This window comes from Macrobrachium nipponense, chromosome 28 (genome assembly GCF_015104395.2).
Source record: "Macrobrachium nipponense isolate FS-2020 chromosome 28, ASM1510439v2, whole genome shotgun sequence".
NCBI classification, from domain to species: domain Eukaryota; kingdom Metazoa; phylum Arthropoda; class Malacostraca; order Decapoda; family Palaemonidae; genus Macrobrachium; species Macrobrachium nipponense.
Genome location: NC_087217.1, coordinates 60,593,233 through 60,612,266, shown reverse-complemented (window position 1 = coordinate 60,612,266; position 19,034 = coordinate 60,593,233). Strand labels below are relative to the sequence as shown.

At 35.3% G+C, this 19,034-nt stretch overlaps 1 protein-coding gene and 1 long non-coding RNA gene across 9 annotated transcripts in view; one reads left to right on the top strand and one right to left on the bottom strand.

Annotated features, from left to right (window-relative positions):
- The window catches only part of LOC135201798 (uncharacterized), an 86,776-nt gene that overhangs the window by 31,039 nt on the left and 36,703 nt on the right, over positions 1-19,034 (bottom strand). The gene's annotated exons all lie outside the window — the stretch shown is intronic.
- Positions 1-19,034, top strand: part of LOC135201795 (serine/threonine-protein kinase tousled-like 2) — a 218,805-nt gene that overhangs the window by 172,844 nt on the left and 26,927 nt on the right. For 7 of the 8 annotated variants that reach the window (XM_064231053.1, XM_064231057.1, XM_064231054.1 and 4 more), the window contains one exon: positions 17,381-17,422. The exons of the other annotated variant lie outside the window; for it this stretch is intronic. In XM_064231053.1, the coding sequence (XP_064087123.1) occupies positions 17,381-17,422 (42 nt within the window). The remainder of the gene's footprint in view (positions 1-17,380; positions 17,423-19,034) is intronic. 8 annotated transcript variants of the gene reach the window in all.

Genomic DNA, 19,034 nt, shown 5'->3' with positions numbered 1-19,034 from the left:
CCTCTGGCTTGCATTGTTTGTTGCTTGAACAGGCAGTTTTCTTTATGTTCGTGGAATGCAATGAATCTGGTTATATATCATTGTTTCAACTTAGACCGCAGAGCTTTTAGATATCTGATTGTCTTTTCTCTCACGGGCTTGGACCCCTTCTTTAGAACTTGTTCTTCTAGGAAGAGGGGTCAGGTGGGTTAAGCTCCCAGCCGGTTTAGGGAATTGCACCTCCCTTCAAGTATAAGTCTATCCTATTGTTAAGACTGAAGGTTTGCTCCGCGTATGAACAAATCACAAATTTTTTAATCAATTTGTATTTTTCATAGCTAACAAACCTGAGGTCTGTTTACTGCCCACCTCTAGCCACCCCTCTCTCTTTTCCTGGGTTGGGAGAAAGATTGATGCGTCCCAAGGTTCTATGCCCGGTCAGTGACCAGCTTCCACCTCATATACGGATAAGTTGCCAGATGCCAAAGATTCCTTGCTTTACAATCTTTGATTGTTTTTAACCAGTTTCCAGCTGGCACAAGATTGTCCTATTGTTAAGACCGAAGGTTTGTTATCTATGAAAAATACAAATTGATTAAAAAAAAAAAAAAAAAACATTTATTTGCTCACATGAAAAGTACCTTGCATTGTAGAAATTCCCAGAATGTTGTGGGTAGGATTATTGATTAGATGAATTGCCTCTTATTTAGAAAGGTTTGTTATTCTTTGAATTATTATTCCAAGGCAAGTGGGAAACAGTGAATTATTCCAAGGCAAGTGGGAAACAGTGAGTTATTTGAATGATAATCTCAAAACTGGAGAACAATGCCATGGATGCATAGGGCTTCTGTGAAATTACACCGCTCGTATCTTCTTGTCTACCTTCGTTTCAAATAATTCTCATCCAAGTAGTTCTAGATTGTTGAACTCCTCTTATACCCAGATGGGCCCAGCTGACAACCATCGCTTAGTATTCTTTAAGTAGTTGCACAAAGTATGTGTCTAAGACGCGTCTTTTTCCCTCTCATTTTCTCATCTATTTATGGAAGTTATGTCTTGTATATCTTTTAGCTGTAGTCTCAAATTGACTCAATCTTTTAGTCTCAGTTAGCATTACATACTTGTAATAGCAGTTGATGGTAAACTTGTACCTCAACTTGACAGACAGTTTTGAGGGACATCATAAGTTTTGAGGGCGTTCACGTAGGCTGTTAACTTCAGTGAATGTGTCGATACAGGAATGAGTAATAAAGTAGAAAATAAGTACTGTTTGCATTGAATGTGAGTGGATGTGTCTGCTGAGTTTATGTTAAGGGGGATGCCTATGTCAAAAGGCTCCATTATAAAGTACTAAGTGCTTATAACTTCCGTATGATTGAAAGGATTTGCTTCAAATTTTTACTGCTTATTCTTCAACTCAAAACAAAAATTTTCAGACATTTTTTTTTAGAAATTCATGTTCTCTGTTAATTTATTTTGCATTTGAAAAAAAATATGGTGTCTCCTTTAGAAAATAACATGCCAAAAAAGAAAGCTTCACTCAAAAATCAATTTAGCTCTCTAAAAATCAAGATATATAGTTATGCTGCACTCTGAAAGTTCTATCGAATTTGGTTCAGTATAAAAACTTCTTTTTGAAAAAACTAAGTTTTGAGAAAATGGGAAAAGAAAAACTGTTTTGATTATTTTGTAATAACTACAAAACTATACCAGCTAGAAGGCTGATCTATGCACTAAAACTATTTTGTCATATAGGAAATAAGCCCATAATGACATTGAGCAACAGTTTGTCGCTCAGAGGGCGATATCACAAGGCGATATCAAGTTACGTAGATACTTATTTGCTCTGATATGATATTTTTGAGAGAAAGAGCCAGGTTTTATCATAGATAATGTGTATTCTAATAGGAGAGAAAAATATATTTCTCACTTCCACCTAAAAGTCATATAAACATTTTGCAACAATTATTCGCACAATGCCACTCACAGGCACAATGCCACTCACATATATGTAAAATAACCCACCTAAGAAATTTTCCTTGGCAGTAATGCTTCAGGACATGTTTATTTAGACATTAGAGAGTTCAAATCCACCAATAACTTAAAATTGATCATTTCTTGAAAATCGGCCGTCGCCGCACCCCTTAAACAAATACCTACCATTTTTCTCTGCATTTTGGTTTATCCAAATTAATAATGTAATGAATATTTTATCCAAGTGCTTGTGGCCTTTTGAAGATATAAAATTATTTTTAACAATTTTTACCCTGTATGGCATACAAAAATTTATGAAACCCTAACAATCTCTAAGCTACTTCTGAACTCAGGGTATTGTATTTCATTGGTTGCAACCCCTGGGGAAATATATAATGCACTTTATTAACTGATTTTCAGTACACAGTTGTAACAATCATTAACTTCATCAAAACATAGAGTAAAATAGTGATACAGAGTAAAATAGTGATACACAACACAAGAGAAGGGGAGTATTCACAGAAGCTATTATTTACATATACTGAAACTGGCAAATGAACTTAGAACATTTACTGCCGTTATTACTGTAGTGAAAATAATTGAATTTAGTATGCAGGATGTTCTTAGTTCAGCTTCAGCAGTCTATTATATGCAAGTTGTATCCTTGGTAAGCAAAAGGATTATGTTGTGTAACTAAACTTGCAGCCAATCCTATATTCGTTGTTATAAGAAGTCTACACACCTCACAGTCATGGCAAAAACTGAGTATGGTAGACAAACTCCCTGAATGCAGAGGATGCACAGCAGCACTTCTAGTCAAAACATCTTATGAATGGTTGTTTAATTTTTAATAAACAACTTAAATGTTTCAGATAACATATTTGATGGCATAAAAGATGCACAGGCTTATAAAATACACACCCATATTTCAGCAGGGCATATTCAGGAAGACAGTGTTTAGTGTACAGGTTTATAATCTCTTACCCAAAATTCTATAAACTTTTTTTTCGTATGGAGGATAGAGCGTCAGTCATAAGGTTTGTTGGGCACGTCAGCAGCTTAACTAGTCAACCTGATTTTGGATGTGACATGGCAGAACCTGTCAGATATGCTGCCAAAATGTGTGTGAGAACTGTTTCCCAGTTGGGCTGGTATATCAACATAATGTATTTACTGATGGCAAATGGCAGTTGTATTTAAATTAATGATAATTATAGTAAATCAAATTTTTGTTTTACTTCACTGTATTTGGTTATACAGTAGTACCTCTCACTTCGAATTTAATCCGTTCCAGAAGCCTGTTCGAAATAAGATTTGTTCGAAATATGAAATAAATATCCACATAAGAAATAAAGGGAATGTGGATAATTTGTTCCAGCCAACCCAAAAAGTAATAAAATAGTATGTTATGTGAACTAGAATTTTCGAAAAATTTTGTTTCCATGTAGATCTACGAACTGTTTGGTGAAAATGGCGCATGGCCGGCTGGGGAATGGAGGGATGAGAGACTGGAACCCTTTGAGGAAACTGAAATGGTCACAGTAGACAAAGGTTGATAACAAAATTTATTTTATTCACATTTTAAAAGGATAATCAAAGGAATTGATATTGTGTGTCCGATTGTGTTTGAGAGAGAGAGAGAGAGAGAGAGAGAGAGAGAGAGAGAGAGAGAGAGAGAGAGAGAGAGAGAGAGAGAGAGAGAGAGAGAGAGAGATCAGCGTGTATGATTGTTGAGGTGTTTACACTTGGATCTTAAGTGCATAGAAGAGATTAACTATGTCACAATACATCAACTTACTGTTGGCAAATGGCAGAATTTAAAATAAACATGAGGATTTTGCAGACAAATAAGTAATAAGTAAAGAATGCAAGAATAGGAAAGAGAGATTAAATAATTTTTCACAAGGAAGTCATTTAAACAAACATTCAAAGGCACGTAGAAGCTGAACGCGGCTCCAGTTTGTTTTTTATGGAGCTAAGTTACTTTTACAGTGGTAAAAATCATAAAAAGCAATTGTCACTAGAGTAGTATTTTACATAACAAAAAGAAGTAATTTGGTCAAATCGAGTGTAAGTGAAAGAAATTGGTGAATAATCATCCCAGCTCAGCTGGTAAATCAGTAGGAAGCAGACCCCCATCTTCCCTCTCCTCTCCTGTCTATCGTTTCACTCAGCGCACCAAACACTGGCTCAAGTAATACTTTTTTTTTATGATTGTTACTGTGTTGCATTTGATTGTTTTCGTGTTTTATTATTATGTTAAATTGTGAAATAACATTACTTTTTTATGTGAATTCGTACTGCTTTTACATACATATTATAGTAAAGTTTTTACTGTCTGTTCTCTCCTCAACATTATGCGCATGATAACTTAAAATCATTCATTCATTATTCCTCAAAAACATAAATGCTCCCTCCTTCCATCTCAAGTCAGCTGTGCATCACCACAATGACGAATGATTTTGTTAATCGTTTATGTTTAATTTTATTATGAAAAACTTAGTTCTTTCATTTACTATTTTGTTGAATATGGTTAGACTATACAGTCTCACTCGGTGCACCGAACACTGGCTCAATTAAGACTTTTTTTTTTTTTTTTTATTGTTTCTGTATTGTGTTTGATTGTTTTCATATTTTTGTCATGTAAATTTATAGTGAAAATCCCTTTTTTTTATGTGAATTGTTATTGCTTTTACATTCATATACAGTAATATTTTAACTCTTTCTCCACCTCCTGTACTCAACATATCAACATTCTCTCATTCAGTCTCAAGTTAGCTGTGCGTGACGTCACCACAGTGACATACAATTTTGTACATCTTTTATACTAAATTTTATGCTGAAATGCTTTATTCTTTTATGCTAAAATATATGCTGAAATGCCTATTCTTCTATTTGTTTTGTCAAATATGGTTACATGTTCATACATTTTCCTTGTAGGATACAGTAGGCTATCAAATATAAGTATAAACTAGTAGATATGTCAGTTCGAAGTACAAGCATTTGTTCGACAAATGATACAAAATTTTCTCCAAAATTTCGTTCGAAAAACAGAATGTTTGACATAAGAAATGTTCGACAAACGAAATACCACTGGTATTACTTTTATCATCGTGTATTATACTAATCATATGCTGCTTCCATTGTGATATTGTTTACAGTATATTAAAATCACTAGCTGGATTGAGTGTTGTTATTAATTGCTAAATGCTAAATATAATATAATTCAAATTCATAGATGCATTTTTTGTTAATAAAGTTGGGCTAAAAAAATGCAGCTTACTTATATCTGTAAGTACAGTAAAGATGGGATTTTGTCCGTCTTGGAAGTTGTCTTTATTGTTACCAAAACATTTTGCATCTTGCACATTAGTATTCATGTCTTCAGCCACAGCTGTAAACCGCAGCTTAAATCTATTGGTATACTTTCTTAAGACCCCTTTTTCCCACTTTGTGAAGGACAAATAAAAGTTTTTATTTTATTTACATTGTGGAAGTCACCATTTCGAATTAGCAAGTTTTCAATAAGTCAACATCCATAGTGCAAGTTTATAAAATTTCAATAGTAATGGCAACTGATATTGACAAATAGCTGTTTCTCAGTTTGGTTTGGTTTGTCAGTGCTTGCTCTTATCCCAGTTATGCTTGAAATAGTAAGTCGTTATTAGTGATAAGGAATAGTAAGTTTGTTAAGCATGAATGTATGATTCTCTTATATATAGCTAGTCATGGTGGATCAACTGGTATACCAGCAAACATTGTTGGTAGTTAGTTGTTGTAGATAATTCTTTGTACAGTACCATTTATAATAATAATGTGTTGTGATAAAAATTATAACAACATAGTTTTAAGTGAATGCTATTATTCTGGAATTGGGCTAAGTAGTAAAACCATCTGGGGTAAAGTTAGCCCACAGTTGTGAGAGTTGGGAATATTAGCATATTGGAGGCCTTACCTTCGCATATCAGATCCGTGGGTGATTTTTCCAGCCATTTTCTTTTTTAAGTGCGTTTTATATACCGTCAAACAGTAAATTCATGCAAAAAAATTTGTCAATCTTCAACATTTTCAGTGTACCTAGTGATGAATATATTAGTTGAGCTCTAATATATTCATTAAGAACAATCTCATTGGTTTGGCTAAACCATTTAGCAAAAACTATTAAGAAGGTACTTCTTACTTCCTCTCAATACAGGCAGTCCCCGGTTATCAGCAATCCTGTTTTATGGGGCTTGTTTAGCGACGATTTATGGCCCCATAATGGTGCTCATGGAGCCGATAACCAGTTTTCAGCGCCATTGTAAATTGCTGAGTTTCAGTTGATGGCGGTTTTCGCTTATGGGCACCCCCTCGGGGACAGAACCCCCGCCGATAACCAGGGACTGCCTGTACCTGCCTTTCACTTATCTTCCATGTCCCTTTGGTCACTTCACTCTTAGATGCCAAACTTCTTTAGTTTAGATATGCTGTAATTTTTGTCTTGAAAGGCATTGAGTTTGGAAATCTAAATCTGTTTGGTTAAATCACCACAAGATCATGTAGACCCAACTTGATGAGAGCATAATTTTTAATTCTGGTGATTTTCCATTTCATTTCCCTTTACTTTCTGTAGTAGTTGGACTACTTCTACTACTACCACCTTTTTTTTTTTTTTTTTTACAGGATTAAGGAGGTGGTAGTTTCGTTATTTTTTTTAGCTTTTTCATTATGTTTTTGAAACTTGGTAGTTTTTATTTTGATAACATCAGTACCATATAATCTTTGTCTTATGTCATAGTCTTTTAAATAATTTTGTATTACACTCATGTACCTGTTGAGGTCATTTTTTGTGGAGATTGGGGAATACAGTAATTTGTGACCATCTGTATCTGTTTACGTCATTCTCCATCCTCTGTGACCAGTTGAGTTTTGTCTTCTTCCATGTAACCTCTCATTCATTCTGGCCCCACTGTCATTGAATCTTTCTGAGCTGCTGTTATGGAGTAGAATGAGGTGCTGAAGTTCCCAAGGCAGCAGAGTACTCTGCACTACACTACTGTTAAGAGGTTGCTGTCATCAGTAGTAATGCAGAGTACTCTTTTGGCTTTAGTGAGTATTATTCACCACATCCCCACAGCCTGTGCTGCATTTCTTCGTTTTCACCTATTCCCTTTGGTTCTTCCCACCCAGCAGTCCATCTTTAAATTTGGCATCACTACTTAAGAACAAATCCCTCTAACCAGCTGTATGATGAAAGTCATCATAGAATTGGTCACTCTCATTTAACCCATATTTATTTGATGAATAGCCCACTTGATCTAGTCCCTTTATGAACAGACTTCTGAGTAATGCTAACAGGTAAACATTTTTTGTGGGAAAAGCCAAAATGTAACAAGTTTTGGAAGCAAATAAGTTAAATTGTTTTTCATAATTGCATAATTTTTAGTTAACCCTCCTATGAAATTTATCCTCCTATAAAATTTATCACAATAAAGGCAATTCCTTTTGGGCCAACTGTGTGAGAACTAAATTTAAATTAGCTGTGGGGTCTAGTTACACTACTTAGGGGGACACACACCAGATGCCTTGATTAATTAACAAACGTTCTGTGGTTTAGCAGACAATTGAAAACTAAGTTGTCTCACAGCTGCTGTAATATGTAACATTTTTGGCCTAAACTTGAATGTAATTTATATTTTATCACTCAGTTTACAGGGTATCAGCAAATTACATCATGTTTAAAAAGGTAGCCTAGTAAAAAATGCCATAAGTGAGAAAGTCATCAAAGTTGATGTGATAAATGATTGTAAAATCTCCCTCGTCAATGATTGTAAAATCTCCCTCAACACCTAACCAGTGGGAAGTGGCATGGGGATTCAAGCCAATATTGCAAATGATAGAGAAGGGTACCAGATTCAGGTAGAAGTGATGAAATAGAAGAGAGTAGAGGATTCAGGGTAAAAGGCTACGTGATAGAATAGAGTTGGGGATTCAGGCAGAAAGTTTGCCAGTGTAGTAGATGATTCTTGTGAAAGTGTACAAGGTAGAACAGAGTAGGGAATTCATCCAGAAATTACAGAAGGTATAAGTAACAATTTATAAAAGTAACTGACCAAGTAATTACTTAGCTAACAATTATCTCACACGGCATCCTAAATTTAAAAATTTGCCTGCAAGTAACTGTTGCAAGTGGGTGACAGGTCCCGCCCACCGCAGCGGGAGCTCGTGAGTGACACCAGCCGATAGCCTCATTATTTATGCTGTGCAACCGACAAGACTTCGTCTAATGCTTCCTGAGTTCATGCTCGCTGCTTTCTCAGTTGCTTGCTGAAGTCTGTGATGTACCCGCTTTAGTTGGTTTTTCGTCTGTTGCATTATTTTGGTTGGCTTAACTGTCATTAGTTTTATTCTCTTCTCTTAGCTCAGGGTATTAGTATGTCTGACTCTAGTGCTTCCAGTCTTTGCTATTGTAGCGAAGACTGCAAGACCAGACTGACCAAGATATGCTGTGATACACACACGAGGTGCGGCAAGTGCGGAGGTCAGGTGTGTACAAGAGAGCTTACACGTGATGAGTGGAAGGAGTGGGATGATAGTAGGTGGAAGTTTTTAGTCTCACCTAAATAGGTTGGAAAGGAATAGGATCTGGAAAGCAGCCACTAGAGCCAAAAGTAGGGCCTCTGTTAGTAGGGACTCTTCCCCTAGGCCTGAGACAGACTCCGATCTGCCTCTTTCACCTATCCTCAGCTCTCCTTCTCTCCATCCTTCCTCTCTTCGTTTCCGCAGCCCCGGACCCTCGGGCCTGAGCGATGGGCGTGCTGCTGATCAACTGGTTTGGACTGGATCTTTACGCATCCCCACCCTTCAGCCTAGTCAGGGAAGTTCTGATCAAGTTCTTGTCTCACAACAACGTCTCAATGAATCTGGTAGCCCCATTCTGGACCACAGAGGAATGGTTCCCGGACCTTCTACATCTGCTGGTGGACTTCCCACGACTGCTTCCCCAAAAAACCGTGGCTACTCAGACAATCGCACTTCAGAAGGTACCACCAAGGGTTGTCCACACTCGCTGTGACAAGCTTCAGACAGTCAGGAAACTCGTCAGAGCGAAGGGATTTTCAAGAGCAGCTGCAGAAGCTATTGAAAGGTGCAGATGCCAGTGTACTAGTAACATCTACCAGTCAAAGTGGGCAGTCTTCTGTAGATGGTGCTTTGATATCACATCTCATCTTCTTACATGTCTGTAATTCAGATTACAGATTTTCTCCTCTATTTAAGAGCTTTTCATCTTCTGCAATCAGAGGTTACCACACCACGCTTTTCTCTTTGTTTAAGCATCATAATCTGGATCGTTCTAAGAATCAAGATCTTCATGACCTGTTGATATCTTTCGACACTCAAGCAGAAGAAGTCGGCATTGGTTTCCTGGTACCTGGACGTAGTATTGAAGTGTGTTACGGTCCCTCCTTTTGAGCCCCTCAAGTCCACCTCTCTCAAGAATATTTTACATAGGACGTGTTTAGTAGCATTAGCTACATCTAAACGTATGAGTGAGCTACATGCTATTGATAAAAGAGTCAGATTTCACAAGACGATGCAGTCTGCCCCTTCACCCTGGGCTTCTCTGCCAAGAACAAGGATCTTAATAGGCCATGGCCTTGTTCTTTTCACATAAGAAACTTAACAGGTGTCCTGGGCTCGGACAAAGAAGAAAGATCTCTGCCCTGTCAGAGCACTGAGGTGTTACCTGGAGAAAACAGAGATCAGGGGACCCTCATGTAACCTCTGTTGTTTGGTCAAGAATCCCTCCCGTCCTCTTTCCAAGATTGGCCTCTCGTTTTTTATCAGACCTGATATCCGAAACTCATTCCCGGATACTGGAGGAATCGCTTCCATTGCTGAAAGTGAGAGCGCATTAGGTCAGAGCTGTGGCCACCTCTCTCATTTAAACATAACTTGTCTCTCTCTGCGATACTTCATTCAACTTTCTGGAGTTGTAAGTCAATATTTGTGTTACGTTACTTGAAGGAAGTAGAAATGGCATTTGAAAATTGTAGTGCCCTTGGCATGTTGGTGGTGACTGGCATGGTATGGGGTGAGGAAGCATAGGAGAGACATGAATTTTCCCCTATCTTTTTCTTTGTGTCAAGGATGTTGAGTTATGGGGAGCCTGGGGGCTACCTAGTACCTGGAGGACCCACTAGTTGGTTGGTTGGTTAGTCTTTATTTTGAATTTGTGTAGCACATGTAAGGTGACAGGTTGATTCTTTGGTCTTGTTTTTTTGGTGTTGTGGCGATGGCAAGGACATGAATATTTTATCTTGAGTCATGTCAGCGTCAGGCAGATCCCCCGCTGCAAGACTTCACTGATACAGAGGTGACTCCCGTCGCACTTACCAGGTAAGCAAGCAACAAATACTGAGCCAGTGTTAGTTCAGTCCTTTCATCCCACCCCTTTGCAATGTGGGATTCAGCTAAGTAATTACTTGGTAAGTTACTTTTATAAAAATTATATTTTTATAATGAAATTAAGTTTTATAAATATACTTAACAAGTAATTACTAAATCAGAACCCGCCCCTCTCCATTCTGGTTTTCATGTACTTAGCGGCAATAAATATAAGAAGACGCTATCGTCTAGTGTCACTCGCAAGTTCCCACTGTGGTGGGCGCAACCTGTCACCCACGCATTGCAACAGTCACACGCAAATCATATTCCTGCAGAAAATACAGAAGATAAGGGTAATGCAGAATTCATTTAAAAGTGCACTATATGTAAGAGAAAGTTACTCATGCAGAAAGTGCCCAAGGTGGTAAGTAAGGGATTCATAAAGAAATTGTTGTGCCTCGGTGGCGTGATCAGTATGGTCTTGGCCTGCCACCTTGGTGGCCACAAGTTCGATTTTCAGGAATTCCACTGATGGGTTAGACATGTGTATTTCTGGTGATAGAAGTTAACTGTCAACATGGTTTGGAAGTCTCGTAAAGCCGTTGGTCACGTTGTTGAATAACCACTGGTTCAGTGCAACGTAAAGACACCGTACAAAGAAACAAAACAAACCTAAGCAGTTGCAAAAGTGAAGGACAGCTATTGGATGTTTCAATCTGAAAAAAGGAAGCCTTGATTTAAAAACACTTCAAGAAACCTAGTGTTCTCCATCTTGTAACAAGATGCTTAAATATTGCAGATGATAGGCCTTCCAAAGTAAGGTTGGTAGCATGTTGAACATTTTATACTGGAAAAACTACTGTCAAAGCCTAGGAAGTTGTTCATCAGTTTTGAGAACAGAAAGAAAAATTATCTTGACTCAAGATAAAAGTGACTCGATTATGTAGGATTGTTGATTCAACCATGAACAAACCTGCAGTTGACCACAGGAATCTGGTGCAAGCAGTAAGTAGTCATAGTGAGAACCGAAGTCCTCAAGAGTGCATAAATTTTGAGAATATGCATTAGTTGTGTGTGGAGTTTTTAGGTTTTAGAGTCCTTTGTTTGCTTCTCGCCATAGCATTGTGGGAATTCATTTCACCAGTGTTCTTGGTAGCAGTCTTATCCTAAACTAGGCGGTTATTGTATGTGTTACGTTATATAGGGCAGATATATATATATATATATATATATATATATTTATTGATTTATTACAGCACTTATACAGGTGCATGAACATATTGAGCTGACTAATTGCTGCTCTATGAAAAGATAGCAGAATCTCAGTTCAGGAGAATGAAAAGTGGATGTGTCAAACAGTTTTATATGTTGTCACATTGTTTGAGATGATGATAGTCAACAGTCAGTTGTCGTTCCACTCTACTTGAAACGTGACCTTTGAGCATGATAGTCTGTGAATTCATTGTGACACATGTTCGTCTCTTGAATGACAGATATAGCACGACGCACTGGAATTTCATCTTATCGAATTCAAAAAGCTCTGTCTATCAAGGAAATTTGGATTAGCTAGATCTATGACAAATACATAAGCCTTTATAGAGAGAAGAGATTGTTCTCCAGCAACACAGAATCTGTAAAATCAAAAACTCCTGCAGAATATGAAACTCCTCCATTCGAACGTTTCATGTTCATTCAAAAAAAGAAATGTCACATATAGTAAACATAGTCTCTTCGCATCTTCCTCCAGTAATCAAACATTTTCATGGGGTCTAATCGAAAGGAAGTTCCTGTCAGAAAGAAGTCATGGCCCCATTAGAATGTAACAACATGTTAAACATCAAATAAAAAGAAAAATGCATGATAAAATTAAATACTCAAAAGTAAAGAAAAAGTTCACTGCATTTGTACTACTCATAGGGACTATCAAATAATAATCTGGCCTCTGCAAAAGAAAAAAAATTTAGTAATATGTCATGATCACTTTTCTATTGCCATCCTCCTTCTCTTGTAGTGTTACCCACAATTCCAAAAGGAGCAAATTCTAAAGTCGTAGTGAACTATAATTCAATAGATCCCTCAAGCAAGATGTTAATACCATAGACAAACACAAATTTGCTGATAAGACACACTTTTTAGTATGATGTCACTGACACCTAAAGAATTCAATAAGAGGAAGATTCTATTGTGTCACACATCATCTTTCATTCAAGTGACGAACATGTTAGTGTCATAATGAATTCATGGACTGATCAAGCTGCTTGCATACTTCCAATCATGCTCAAAAGTCACATTTCAAGCCAAGTAGAATGACTACTGAGGTTTGACTATCATCATTTCGAGAAATGTAATGTCAACATATAAAACTGTTCGACATATCCGCTTTTTAAACTCCCAAACTGAGATTGTGCTATCTATAAATAAAGCAGCAATTAGTCAGCAAACTGAGATTGTGCTATCTATAAATAAAGCAGCAATTAGTCAGCTAAAGAAGTTCATGCACCTGTTTAAATGCTAAAATGTAAATATCTGCCCTATCAAACATTACACATGTTCATAGAGGTTGTCATATGAATGAACAAGAAACTAGGCAATCATTTATGGCAAAAATACTTCTACCACTCAGACCACTCCAGTTATAAGTAACATCTTGTGTCATGAAACCTTTAACAGCTTCCTAATACAGGAAGAATCCTACAGCCATTGAGTGGCAGTCATTATTGAAAGATCCTCAAAACAAGAATTGTTTGTTCATTGGTATTCTGGTATTCCAGATGTGGATTGGTATGCAAACATATAATTAAGAGCCAAGGTCTGTCAGTTTTCCAGCACCATATCCATAGTCAAATTGTACATACTAGTTGTGATACAATCCTATCGCCATAGCTTACATAGACTGCAGAACAATATTGGAACCCAAATCAGATACACCTTAGAACTTGACCTTGCATGTTTAGTTCTGGACATGTAAGGAACATGAACATAAATTTAATGCATGTCCTAGGTCAGCATTGTCAGATCACAGTTGCACTCTATAGTATGCAATTCTGTGAGAGGGAAGATAAGCAGTTTTTCATTTGGTTAGTTCATAACAACAGAATTTAATATTATGTAACAAGCTTATAACTTTGAGGCTTCAACTTTCCTTCTTCCCACAGTGATGGATCTCTTTCTATCAATTAATGTTGGGCTAAGAACAACTTGTCAAGGTTTAGCTACTTAGGCCCATACGTAGTTATAGCTAGAAGCTAGAATAGTGGTTTATTACAAACTTTTGTAGCATAACTGGTAAATGAAATCTGTTTATATCTAATCCCTTCAACTTAAGTGAGAACACTAACTGATGCCAAATTGCAGATTGGTTAGCATATAGCTTAGTTAAAAAGGCCATAAGGTTGAAAACCAGGCATAAACCCCCCGATATGTATTGTATATGTTTGAAACAATACTAACCAAGTTAACCTTGAAGGTTTTTAGTTGACATTTGCAGCATAATAACCCTATCTAGAATTGGCGGTAATTAAGATACTAAAGCAGATTCTTGATGACTGACCCTCTATGCACATACCATTCAGAAAACTTATAAAAAAGTAGTAATGGCTTTGCAAAGCAGCATCAAAATTTTTCCCTTAGGGCTGATGCCCACAAAAGCAAGTCATAAAATTTTTATAAATAAGTCAGTTATAGAAGTACCTTCAATTACAAGAAGGGATATATAAATAAAATCCTTTAGCTGTGGTGGGTTTTTTTTTATTGTGGTATTGCATAATGTCCTGGTCTACCCATGCATTTTATTTCATTGTATTTAAAAAAATATGACAAGTTTTTGAGGGATCAATTTAAGAAGAAAAATTAATGTGTGAAGAGTTGTTGAATACAATGGTTAGTAGAATGGTTTAAATAATTATTATGTTGGCTGCTTCAGTAGTGCTATACAATGGTCCCATGGTGTGGTTATCCAGCAGTGAACTGGTGTTTCACTTAACTATCAAAATGCTCTTAAGCATTGCTACGGTCAGTTTAAGAAATTTCAATGTTTATATATATATATATATATGTATATGTATGATATATATGTATATGTATATATATATATATATATATAATATATATAGATATATATATATATATATCTATATATATATATATATGATATATATATATATATATATAATATATATATATATCTTTAAATAAAGTTTTTGCCACGAAGGAAAAAAAAAAAAAGCGAGGTAGCCGAGTACTTTCGGTCTTGTTCCGACCCTTTACTAAGGCAAACTGATTTTACAGAGGAAAATATAGTCAAAAGAAGGCTTAATATCCAAACTGATATACAAGATTAGCAATAAGGTCGATTTCACTCTACAGAAACGAGGAAACGCCTGAGGGTAGCCACACCTTGGAGGATACACATGGTAAACAAGTTATTCTTCCAGAAAACAGTACATTTTGAAAAAACAAGGAAGCATATACAATTTAATATGAAATTTACACAAATTTTCCCAAAAAATTATTATTAATGAAAAGATGAAAGAAAATATAAATACATATATATCGAGCAAGAGAAAGAGGGAGAGAGAGTATCGAATCAGAGAGAGAGAGAGAGAGAGAGAGAGAGAGAGAGAGAGAGAGAGAGAGAGAGAGAGAGAGAGAAATAATAACTATATACATGTGGGACTAATTTATTAGTAGTTCATTTATTTTAAGGTCCTTCATAAACATCTCTCAAATATATGGGTCCAAATGGTACATTCCCAGACTAAGATTTAGGTTGTTTTTATTAGTGATTTTTATAATTGCTGATTACAGTAAATTTCTTGAAACATAATCATTAGATCTAGCAATTACAGAGGTATCACCCCAATTAATACAATGAGATTTTTCACTCAGGTGGATAAACAGTGCATTTGAAGTCTGGGCTGTTCTAACCGAATACATATGCTGCTTAATACGTACACATAAATTTTTACTTGACTGACCAACGTAAAACGATGGGCAATCCTTACAAGGAATTTTGTAAATGATGTTATTTGTTATGGGACTATTCTTAATTAGCATATCTTTAATGGTATTGTTATAAGAGAACACTACATTAACATTAAACGATTTAAATATTGATTTTATGGTTTCAAATCCACGAAAGTAAGGTAAGCTAAGTACAGTTTTAGGCATTTCTTTTTCATTAATAGCAACACTATAAAACTTTTTTTGAGCTTTTTGATAACATAAATCAATTAAATGAGGTGGGTAGCAGAGATCGTTTCCTATCTTTTTTATGTATTCTATTTCTTGGTCAAGATATTGTGGACTCGTGATACGCAAAGCGCGAAGGAACATAGAAGAAAAAATTGAAATTTTAATATTAAGATGGTGGCCAGAATAAAAATGTACATATGTGAAATTATTTGTGGGTTTTCTATAAATACTGAATTTGCATTGGAAAGATTCTTTATGTATTAATACATCTAGGAAAGGGATGACATTGTTATTTTCAATTTCAACAGTGAATTTTATGGATGGCACTAAATTACTCAATTTAGACAGTAAATCATTTTCATCAATACCAACAGGTAAGACTACTAAGATATCATCGACATATCAATACCATTTTAAGGGGACAAGTGTAATATTCGGGAGGTGTTGTCTCTCAAAAAATTCCATATATAAGTTTGAAAGGAGAGGTGATAAATGGTTACCCATGGCCATACCAAATATTTGTTGGTAATATTTTTCATTAAAAATAAATCTGCAATCACAAATGCATAACTTAATCAAGGAAAATTATGTGAGTAACGGACATAGGCAATTCATGCAGTACAAGTTCATTACTTAAATATTCTAGCACAGAGCCAATAGGGACTTTTGTAAACAAAGAACATACATCAAAACTGTTTATCGCGTGTATCCTTCAAGGTGTGGCTACCCTCAGGCGTTTCCTCGTTTCTGTAGAGTGAAATCGACCTTATTGCTAATCTTGTAGTGTCAGTTTGGATATTAAGCCTTCTTTTGACTATGTTTTCCTCTGTAAAATCAGTTAGCCTTAGTAAAGGGTCGGAACAAGACCGAAAGTACTCGGCTATCTCGCTTTTTCATTTTTTCCTTCGTGGCAAAAACCTTTATTTATACATAGTATTACGTTTTGTATACTTTGTAATCAAGTTATTCATATATTATATATATATATACCTATATATATATATATTTATCTCTCTCTCTCTTATATATATATATATATATATATATATATATATAATATATATATAGGTTATAATAATATATATATATATTATAATATAATTATATATATATATATATATATATATATTATCCCTTGGTGGATATATATCATATATATATATTATAATTAATATTATATATATAGAGTATATCTATAATATACGTATATTATACGGCCCTTGGTGGAAATTAAATAAATTACATTATACTATTGTTAAGTAATCAGGCCCACTATTTATGGTGAAAAATTATTTGAGTAATGAACACTTGGTCTTATTATTTAAGGTTGACCATGAAATTTAGCTTTCCGGAAGTGTTTCTAACGTCTGGATACTGTATAAATTGTTCTGTAGCTACAATACTGTCAAAGCTAGTTTTGTTTTGCTACTTTTCTATGAACATTTTCAATTATTGCATTAGTAATATATGAAATGCACCATTATAAATTTTACTCTGAAGTAGAATTACTCCCCTTTGAATTTCAATCTTCTGAATGTTTGACCAGCATCTTTGTAACTGTGAAAGTGTAGTGATATTTTATATATGATACAGATTAAGCTTAGGTGGAAGGAAAACTTTCTTGCTATCTCTCCTTTCTGAGTTGACAAAATGTTTTGCTATTTTTTCCTTAGCTTCTGGTTGAAGACAGTGTTAGGCAGCATTTCTAGTAGACTGTACTTATTAACTGGGAATGTAGGTCACTTGCTCATACAGATATCTGCAGTGCTTCACTCACCTTAAACTTTTAACCCTTCCTAAAAGACACACACACACATGCAAAAGCTGGGATTTAGAATTAATCTCTTCTTACCTGTTTTATTTGCAGAATTCTTCAATCCCAGTCTTCTCCACGCAATCCTCATGACATGTGAGTAATTAATTGGAAGGGCATTAGAAAACCCCCCAAACTTCATCCAGTATCTTTTTTTTTTTTTTTTTAATTTTGGTCTTCAACCATTTCTGGTTTGTTAGTGTTTGTCTTTTTCCTGGTTTCCTCTGTTAGTTTTCCAGTTCCTTTGTGCTTTTTATTTTATTATGGTTGCTGTGTTTGATATGGACTACCATCATCTGCTTGTATGAATTTCATAAGTATACGTCAGGTCTTTTATTAAAACATCTCTCTTATTTAGTTAAGAATTCTTTTAAATATCTTGAATGTTTAAGGTTAAAGTCCTCCATGTCTTGCTTTATTTACATTCTGAATACTATAGTTTTGTATTTTTATACACAAACTTTACAAGGTAGCTGCGTATTAGTCTGTTTTTTTGGCATTAGTACATTATTTTTTGTTTTGGGTTGATTATGGTTACAAGAATGCAATTTATTTTCTATTAAAGGAAGCATGAAATTTGCTGTATATGGAATATGTTGCCATATATATATTTATTTATTTATTTTTATTTATTTTTTGTTACACAGAGTACTACTATTTTAAGAGTGGCACTCAAGCTTAACAGCATAATATTGTTTATTTTTTATGGTAGGCACATATCTAAATACTTATTTTGAATCTTAAGCTTTTAGCCAAAAATTTTTTCAGGCTCTGAATGTTTGCTTTGTCATGAATGTGCATTTTTTCCTGAAAGTTTTCAAATGAAAAATGTCAGTAATGATTGATAAGTGTGCTTCTGTTTTTGGTTTTCTCTTATTTCAAATGCAGTTCCCATTCTAGATTACTGCTCTGTGCTTTTTTTTACTGTTTGTGTTTTCTAATTTGAAGTGTTATAATTGCTTTACTGCTTGTACCATACTCTCTAGTATGTTGCTTTCACAACTGACCCAGCCATTTTGCTCCAGTATTAAGTGTATTGGCAGTACTGCTAGTCATTTTACTAGCTGGAAATGGTGTAATATGGTCCAAGAAAAAAAGTTAAGTGTTGGGATTACGTAATGTTTAACAAGAAAATAGTATTACTGTTTGCACTAATTGTCAGTTATTTTTCAGTACTTGGGTTGTAAAATTCAGTTCCAAAGAAATTAGGCCCCGTAGGTGGGTAGTGCCATTAGTTCATTTCATTTGTTGCAATGTAGGCATTACTTAAGGTTCTTTGTAGTATCCCTTCGGCCCCTAGCTGCAACTACTTTTCTCTTTCTTCCCACTTACTGTCCACTCCCTCCTAACAATTGTTTCATAGTGCAACTGCGAGGTTTTCCTCTTGTATAACCTTTCAAACCTTTTACTGTCGATTTCCATTTCAACACTGAATGGCCTTAGTTGCCCCAGTGCTTGACATAATGACAAAAATGTATATATATAAATCAAATCAAACCAAAGAAATTAGGATCTTGAATATGTGTAATAGTTGAGATTTTTGGGGGGTGATGGAATTCTTGATTGTTATGTTTTTTATAACCTTTTTATCTTAAAGGGTTTTGTAGGTTGAGTTCCGACCTCAGATTGTCTTGCTTGGTGCATTATAGAAAATACTAATTTTTATTTATATATTATATCTTTGACTCCCAGCTGCATTACTGTCTGT